This window comes from Papilio xuthus, unplaced genomic scaffold (genome assembly GCF_000836235.2).
Source record: "Papilio xuthus unplaced genomic scaffold, Pxut_1.1 DF826933.1, whole genome shotgun sequence".
In the NCBI taxonomy this organism is placed as follows: domain Eukaryota; kingdom Metazoa; phylum Arthropoda; class Insecta; order Lepidoptera; family Papilionidae; genus Papilio; species Papilio xuthus.
The window spans coordinates 5,552,750-5,562,152 of NW_013531716.1; the positions used below are offsets into that span (position 1 = coordinate 5,552,750).

Below are 9,403 nucleotides of genomic sequence, written 5' to 3' on the forward strand. Positions count from 1 at the left end.
CCTACAGTTCAGTTTATAGCTGACAGTATTAACTTTCCCTCAGAAAATATTATAATATTCTTTGGCTAAATATACGAGCATCCCACGCCCTCTTTGGTCTAATAGCGCTTGCCCAGTTCGTTGAAATGTTGCAGTCCGCTTCGAGAAATAACCGCAGACAACTGAATTGTTAAAAAAAGCATTACCACACAGATTTATAAAATTTTGTAAAAGAGCTTGCTTAGGGTAGTGGCCAGTGTTTTCGTTCAAGCAAAAAGGTTACTTAAATCGTTAGTGTAATTTATGACAATTAAAATAATTTATGTTAAAGTACAAATTATATATATTGCTCATAAAAATCTTTAAGGGGTATCAAAATATTTAGTAATAAAATTATTGGCTTAGTTAAATTCCTTATTTACTTTTTAAATACCAACATTTTTGGTAATCGACTTTTCTCACTTTTAACGTTAATTTTGACTAACATTGAACGCTGGGTTTACTCAGCATTAAATATCACTTTTTTGTTAGAAGATATTTACTCTATGACCATAACATAGAAATCATTAAGAGTGTTTATTGCATGTAATAATTCGTTAGGCGTTATTTTTATTTTGTAATGAGAAAAAACTACAGCATTCGTATTTTTCTGTGGCGTAAAAGATTATTTAAATATATTATTACATTTAAATAATTTTTTTACGAACTCATGAATACAGTGATGGATGACTCGACCAATAAAAAAACCAAGTTATTAACAATTTTTATTTTTTAATCCATAAATAATTCGTCATAAGGAATAGTCGCAAGAAACCTGTTGACGTATGTAAATAGCGGTCCAAAAACTGCGGCACGATACGCGTCCCTGGTCAACACATGTAATTCCTTGTATCTGTCTTGATCGAAATGAACCAGCGCTTGACCTAAAAAGTGTAATATAAACTCTATTATAACCTAATCTGAATTAAAAAAAAAAAACAGAAATCATGATGAATAGCGCCATCTATTAGGCGATTTTAAAAACAAAATTTATATTAATTGAAATTAAATAATTCATGATTCTTAAATGAATATTCTATATGTATGTCAAATTTCAGCTGCATCCGTTCTGCTGTTTTGGAGATATCCTTATACAAAAATCCATCGATCCATCTAAACATTCGCATTTATATATTACTAACATTTACACTTACGAGAAGAAACTGCATCTGGCGTAAAGCGATAAAAAGCAAAATCTATAGGCTCCTTTGGCTGTCCGGAAACAACGTGTTTTTGGATAGCTAAGTGATGCTTTCCGTCTTTTCCTAAAATCTTCTCGATCATCGTATTGAAGTTTATAAAATATAAACCTATAAAATATAAACCAATCACTGCAGTTAGTAGAAAAACCTCCTTAGATAAAAACGTTCACTGGTAGCAAAATGAGCACTAAAAACATTTAAAAATAGGGACCTAAAAATCATGAGTATTCCAAAAAATGATTACGTTTTCTGATTTAAAACTATCTTTATTAACTAAATTACAATTTTTAATCTGCTTAAATTGACCTTCAGAAAGGCAAAGGCGGGTCAAGGTCCTATAAAAAAGATTTGTTAGCCTTCAGTTTGTGAAAAAAAGATCAAATTTTTAAATAAGGAACAATATGTATTAAGTTTTAACCAGTAATAAAGCTGTTATCTTTATCTTTATCTTAAGATTTAACTATAAAGTTCATTTTTGACAGATAAAAAAGTCTTAATTGATGCGCAATTTTAATTCACTGAATATAGGAGTTATTTTTTTCGAGTCCACAGAAAAAATTATTATTTAACATATTTATTAAAATATTTAAAAATATAATACCGGCCATTTTCCTTTTTTATGTCTAAGAGGAATTATGAGATTTTAAATAATAGAAGATTTCTTGATTTACGACGTGGTTAAATACTTTTAGTAATAGCAGATAACCTCAAAATAAATGGTATTTTTTTCCAATTCTCAGTAAATTCTCCTTCGGAAAATTATATTAATCACTGTAATCTATACATTATGAGGAACACATCGATATTTTCTCACTGTTCACAGGTAAAAGGAAACATAAAAAAGAAATGATTTTTATAAAAAAAAATATTTGAGTTGAATTGCCAGTTTCATTTATTTTTCTTTTAAACAGCTATGATTTAGAAATAAGTTTCTAATGCACTTAAGAAACGTTTGTAATTTGCAATACCAAAATCTTACCTGTGGTGACTTTGTAGGTACCATTCCTTTTTAATGGCAAATTAACAAGTTCTCCTGCGACTTCATAGTGCCCTTGTATTATTAATGAAGGACATTTTATATCAAAGAGTAAAGTTGACAAATCCAAATTCAATCTAAAATCACACGTAAATGGTTTAATGGACAATAATAAAAGATTTCAACCTCTTTTTACATTTATTTTTGACGAAATCGTCGCTACTTACCTTTACCTTTTTTCGTTCTCGCCTACGTAATAAAAGTAGGTTAAAGTATTTATGAAAACTTTGTGTAACTGTTTAGGGATTACATCAGTAATATTTGTACGATAAAACACATTCAATCATGGAGACTAGGGTTCGAATCACACTATTCGTCTATCGTAAACCATAGGAATGGTAACAACAATTATTAGAAAAGTATTATAATAAAAATCTATTATCTTTTTTTTTTAATAGGAGAAGGGGACAAACGAGCAACGAATCGAAATCTTTATTTTTAAATATTGTTCGTTCTGTAAGTTATCTATATGAGATAAAGGCGAATCCACGTGCTGGACTTAAAAATAACAAGAAAAAAAAACTGGTAGCAAAAATTTTGGATAAAATGACAGAGAAGGATGCCGTATAAAACATTACAGCAAGATTTTTGTGAAAAAATCTAATAATTTTTGACATTAAAATGCGTATACTTACTTAATATGATTAAAATCACATCTTGCAAACCCTGTTATAGAGTTATTGGTGAATTTGTACGTAAGTCTTGCACTGTCACCTTCAAAGTCATTGGCTATTATTGGATCGATGCTTTTAATATTTAAGGATGGTATACCTCCTGATATGTATTTAAGAAAATGACTAGCAGATTCAATCATGCAAATCTCATCATTCTTCCTACATCGTTTTATATCATAATCTAAAACAAATAAGAACATCAAATTCTTCTTTATTTTTTAAATATTGTTCGTTCTGTAAGTTTTAAGCGTTTAAATCTTACTTCTTACTGTATCTCAGAATGTTACTAATATAATATAATAAACACGAAAGTTTAGATGGATAGATGTTTGTTAGATATCTCCGGAATGGCTGAACGGATTTTGATAAAATTTGGCATAGATTTAGAACATAGTCTAGAAAATATATAGGTTACTAATTAAGTTATTTTTACAAGACGGATAGTTACTGAAATAAATAAAATTTAATACTTACTTGAACTAGACTTTATCAGCTCGAATAGAAGACAAAATGAGAGCAAACAAATTTTCCACGAGCACATTATTGCAACCATATATTCTCGTTGTCCAAAATGAAATAAATGGAATACAGACATCATACAAGTTTCTTTGAATTAATTATTTTTTTCCTATCCTGGTCAATGAATTATAGTAATAAATGGGTATATATTGCATTTGCGTTTATGAGAACTTTATGTTATTTTTTATTGTTTTTTTTTAAGTATTTCTACCTTATTTAATTCTTTATCTTCCATAAATTATTTTATTCATGTTCATTAAAATTTTAAATGTTAACATTATCATCGAGGCCAGTCAATTTAAGGTAACAATTTGTATGGAGCTGAAAATTGCTAGGAATTTAGATAAATAATATACGAGTTTAAAGTTTAATCGTTACATCAGGATCGGTGACTCGTTAAAAAAGAAAGAACAGGATTTAAACAGGTAAATTTTTAATCTACACCTAACCCTGATAACAAGAAACCCCAGGATTTTAGGATCTTTGCAGAATCGATGAGGTCTTTTTACGAAATTTTAGTAATTTTTAGCTCTAAGCAAATTATAGATAATAGCTTTCCTACATTAACTTCGCTTAATTTGACCAGCGTATTATCATTACTAGTATTTTGTTTTTCATCTTTTTAATTTTTGTAGTTTATACCAGAAGTCAAAAAGCAGTTTAAATCGGGTATAGATTCTGGACATTTCTGTTTGAGGCCTTGAGTATAAATGTCCTTTGTAAATGTCACAGCAAACAGTACTGGTTTCATAGTCAACAAATATTATTTGCATCATAGCCTTCCTTTGTTTTAATTTCATTTATTGTTAAATATTGCATTTGGTCCAACTATTATTTGTTTTGTTTGCAGCGATGAAATAAATGTTAGATGTAGCTCTCATTTTATTGCTTTTATTTATGTGATTAAATCCATATTATGTAAAATTTAGTCTGAGTATCAGTAAATTCAAAACTCGTTTTAAGCTAATATTATAAAATGTTATAAACTCTATTTGTTTGGTTTCTAAGCAGTGTTTATTTTGGGTGTTTAGTGTGGGTTTGAGTTTTGGCCGGTAAATTGCGTGTGTGTAACAAAGTCAACACTTTTTTACATATTTTTAGGTTACAATGCGATAGTGTGAAATAGGTTTTACTTTTTAAAATAAAATAGTGAAATATTAAACTTTATTTAATTAACTTAAGAAAACTAATGAATAAACAAATTGTCAATCGGCGTAGTTTTAAGCAATTGGTTGATGGACTTTGATAGATATTTGAAGTGAACATCATGAACAGCGTCTTGAAATGGTGCCATAACTTCTTTATAATGTTCATGTGCAAATGCATGAGCAGCGTCCGCTGGAAAACAAAGATACTAAATTAAATAAACAGTCTCTAGTGAGTTTCGATTGCCGTGTCACTTACAGACATATATTCTTGTTCCTCTTTAATTCAAAGGTATTGTAAGGGATGACAAAATTTAAATTAAAACAGTCAACACTGTGTCACCAGCAAATACGCAGATATTTTAGTAGCTAAGACGTCTGAAAGAGGCATTTTCACATGAGAATGTTTAAGTAGACCGATTGTAACTAGGATTAATCTTTGCCAAATGTAACTAATCGTATCTCAGGACCCCGACTGGCCGCCGACCCATCGGTCGGCCCAGGTACCGCTGGCGAGATGCCGCAGAGCTGGATCTGTGGGAGTTACAAACGATGGACTGGCAGGAGAAGGCTTAAGATAGGCGACTTTGGCGATCTCTTGTGTCGTCAAGTAGTAAGTAAATGTAACGTTCGCGATGCAACATTAGAGCTAGTATGTATCTGATAATGAATAAAATCGGCATTATCTCATTCTTCTTAGTTCTTTTGTTTTCTTTACATGACTGGTATGATTCATGACGTTATGAAAAAGAACACCATTTTCTAGTAATTCAAGATTAGCTCAATTAGTGCTATTAGCTAGATTAGTGAATTAATTTCTGAATCAAAAAAGATAAATATATTGCAACAGACTATTTTATTTTTTATGTTATACTACTTTGATGTTATACTTACATAATTCTTTTTGACCATTAAATAAGTTGTCGTACTGAAATTTAATTGGTTCTAAAGCTTCAGAAGTGTGTTTGAATTTCTTTATAGCCAAATATGTTTTTCCATCTTCACCAGTAATTCGTTCCAAATCAAAGTCCACGTGTATCAAATAGATACCTAAAATATTATACATTAAAATATTTATGTTCACTAAATACTTAAGATTTTTATAGACGTAGAATCTGCAGCCGCTTTGAATATTGCACGAATGGCCAGCTCTATCTGTGCAATACAGAGACCATTTTAAGACAAACGTAAAGTCAAAATAATTCCGCATTTTGTCTGATGAGTGTTCGTTTCGGATACGAAATTTTCATCTTTTTCTTCTTACGAAGGTTAGATTACATTAGGGGCTTATATAAAGGGCATGGGAGGAAGGGGTCGTATATTCAGACCCTCCGTGCCAATTGAAGGTGGGCAAACTATCTGTAACCTGTTATCTTGCTGCAGATGTCTATGGGCAGTATCGTTTCGCTATTATAGCGAAACACGATGGTCACCTGCTTATTTGCCATTTCAAATACTATGAAAAACTTTTTTTTATTTACCTGTGCTTGTTTTACCTAGTCCTTGCCCTTCTAAATGAAGTGATAATAGATCACCAGAGACAAAATAATGCCCAGACAGCTCTAACGCTGGACATTTCAAATCAAATTTTAATTTTAGAGAATCCATATTTAACCTAAAAACAACCAGAATTTCATATTCAAATTAGTCATGTGGTTCTTTGAGAGCTTGCGAAGCATAGTAAAATTAATTGCAGCCTTACTAATAACATAAATGCGAATATTTGGATGATATAATGGCGCTGATTTGGCATAGATGGAGAACATATAGACCACTAATAAGGTTTTTTTTAATACCGTGCGGACGGAGTCGCGAGCGGCAGCGAGTTAAAAATAAGGGAACGGAGAAATAAAATACTTACATGACATTTTGAACTTCACATTTCGAATATCCAGTCATAGTTGTATTTTTGTACGTTAATGTAATGTTTGGAAGTTTAATATCGAGTAAATCAATTTTCATTGGGTCTATAGATTCGATCCCCAAAGATGGAACACCTTGTCCTAGGATTCGCATCCCTATATTTGCTGATTTTATCATACATTCTTCATCATTTAATTTGCATGGAACGATTATGGAGTCTGAAATAGATTAGGTATTTATTGACATTATTTGTTGGAATTCATTGGCGCGAATGGCGCGCTTTCGTTATCAAGTGTCAGAACGATTCGTGATGGGACATAAACGTTGATAGTTTAATAAACTAGTGTTGCGCCGATACATCCGCACAGTGTCGAATTTTCTTCCTAACAGTATGTAGGCATAATAAAGAGCACTAAAAATCGTCGTGTATGTATGCGTAGATGTATGAATCGATAGAGGTGTGTCAGGCAGGGACAAATGTTCCTAGAGATGTGACTCTTGGATTCATAAAAAGTGTAGTGACATCTATCTTAAATATTATTAATAAGATGTTAAGATATTGGGTTACTAAGTATTATCTTACTAATATTATAAATGCGAATGTTTGGGTGGATGGATAGATGTTTGTTTGAAGGTATCTCCAGAGCGGCTGAACGGATCCCGTTGAAATGTGACAGAGATGTAGAAGATAGTCTGGATGAACACACGGGCTACTAAGTTTTTTTAGTTCCACGCGGTCAGTCTTGGGCGTCCGCTAGTTATAAATAAGATTCCAGTATAGTTAGTACAGTTTAAGTGAAATTGCGTGAGTACCAACGGAAGATTTCAAGAATAACTTACTTGGAATACTGTTTGCACCGAAAATGAAGAACAATGAAAATAAATATAAAATTAAACTAAACATTTTGAACAACTACCCACGTTCAGTATACTAGTTTCAATGAATTAAAATTTTGCTCAAATTTAAACCTATTTATGCAAAGTTATTATTTTGAATTTCATTAAGTTTTTTTTTTTACTTTGCAAAGCTATACATGAATATTTACGTACATAAGATTAAATCTTTATAATTATAATAAAAAAAAACATGGAATAGTTATTTTTCATAATTATTTATCTAAATATATTTTTCACACACACACACACACGCACGCACACACACAGACACACTTTCTCACATACACATAATCATACACACACACATGCTATCCTTTGATATTATTTGCAGTTCAAAATTACTTAGTTTAATGTCTTATAATATCACGCTTAGTTTTACATGATATGTACGTACTGTTATTTTGTTTATGGCTAGTGCACTCCTAGGCCCCGAGATACAGGCTCAGCCTAGTTCGGGGTCTGCAAGATACTTTACTGTATATTATTCTAACGTGTTTTTGTTAAATAATTTAATTATTATTTTTATATTTCGTGAGTGGCACACGGGTTTAGTACTTGACTTGTAATGTACAGATCCTGGGTTAGATTCCCACTATGTACCAATGTGTTTTTCGATTTACATATGTACATTTATCCGACGTTCTTACGGTGAAGGAAAACATCGTGATGCAACTGGCATATGTGTGCAAAAACTAGCACGTACTGGGCCAGCATATGGCCTTATCCCTAACTTAGGGTAGGCGCCGAGCCCCTCGGTGGGGACGTATAGTGAGTAGAATGATAAATTATAAACCTATGAACCAAAAGGTGTACGATTCTATAAAAAATTAAGATTTAACCAAGTTTTGTCTTTGCTGTCGCTTTCTTCTCCGATGTAACCGACGTGTATGCGTATTTCAGAATAGCTAATAGATACGGTTGCCTTTTTGACTTATTTAATATAATATAAACAGAAGTCGTAGGGAAGTGACACTTGTATTCCTGACAAATAAATTTTTGCAATAGTTCTATAGGTCCGACTTAATTACAAAATCATGATTTTACTATACATAGTACAATTTAACATTTATCAATGCGTCCTATTTATGCCAAAAATTCCGTTTGAATGTCAATGAAGAAAAAAAATTAGCAAAGCTCGGTCTTAGTCTTATCGCGGAGTCGTCGGCATATACAAAAATATTGAATATAAATTGAATTCGGTGAAGTTTTTTAGACAACGATAAACGTATACAAATTTAGGCTCTACCTCCGATCCCCGCGCAGTCGAGATAAAAGGAAAGTTTGCACAAAATGGATCGGCGGAGAGTTTTATCAGATTTTGGCTGAATTTGTTCGTGGGAATACACATTTAGGGAGTCTTATCTCGCAAAACTTTATATTTTACGCACGCTTTTTAATTAAAATATCTTGTTTATACTAGGTGTATTGTTAATGTAACGTTTAATCGAATTGAAAATGCTTAGACAAGTTTTGAAGAAGATTTTTGATGTTAAAAGTTTTTACTTTTGTATAATATTTTAAATAAGTTATTTCTTTTAGACTTGATTATTCCATTTACAAATTCTCAGTACAGAAAACAACACTAAAAACATATTACTAGAAATGAGTAATGGTTATGGAATACTAGCTGTCGCCTGCGACGCCTTCTGCTCGGTTTAAAAAAAGGCAATTAGTAGCCTATGTGTTCTTCCAGATATAGCCAACTTTTCCAAGATCCATGCAGCCGTTCTGGAGATTCTATCCTTGCATATATCTAAAGATTTGCATTTACAATATTAGTAAGAAAGGAAGAATTGAATACTAGTTAGTTTTAGACATTATTAGTTCGAATCCTTTGGCGTGAACAACGTGCTTTCGTTACAAAGTCCAGTGTCAGAATGAACAGTGAGGGGACACAAACGTCGACAATTTCGTAAGGCTAGTGTTGAGTCAATACACTGGCCCATTTCCGGATTTTCTTCTTAACACTAATAATAATTTTTAATGTACGCAGCATTGTTATAAACGTAGCCATTATATTGTGTAAAATTGCCAAATATTTTAGTCCTT

General features: G+C 31.6%; 2 protein-coding genes across 2 annotated transcripts; both read right to left on the reverse strand.

Moving 5' to 3' along the window:
- Positions 1-730: 730 nt before the first annotated feature.
- Positions 731-3,515, reverse strand: LOC106122054 (circadian clock-controlled protein-like). The gene is made up of 5 exons (XM_013317903.1): positions 3,405-3,515; positions 2,892-3,111; positions 2,200-2,333; positions 1,173-1,328; positions 731-902 (listed from the first exon to the last, which is right to left on the reverse strand). The coding sequence occupies exons 1-5, from the start codon at positions 3,481-3,483 to the stop codon at positions 751-753; spliced, it is 741 nt and encodes a 246-aa protein (XP_013173357.1). The 5' UTR covers positions 3,484-3,515; the 3' UTR covers positions 731-750.
- A 1,084-nt stretch (positions 3,516-4,599) lies between these two features.
- On the reverse strand, positions 4,600-7,386 carry LOC106122055 (uncharacterized). The gene is made up of 5 exons (XM_013317904.1): positions 7,298-7,386; positions 6,456-6,675; positions 6,076-6,209; positions 5,489-5,644; positions 4,600-4,787 (listed from the first exon to the last, which is right to left on the reverse strand). Exons 1-5 carry the CDS (start codon positions 7,359-7,361, stop codon positions 4,636-4,638), a joined length of 726 nt encoding a protein of 241 aa, XP_013173358.1. The 5' UTR covers positions 7,362-7,386; the 3' UTR covers positions 4,600-4,635.
- Positions 7,387-9,403: the final 2,017 nt, after the last annotated feature.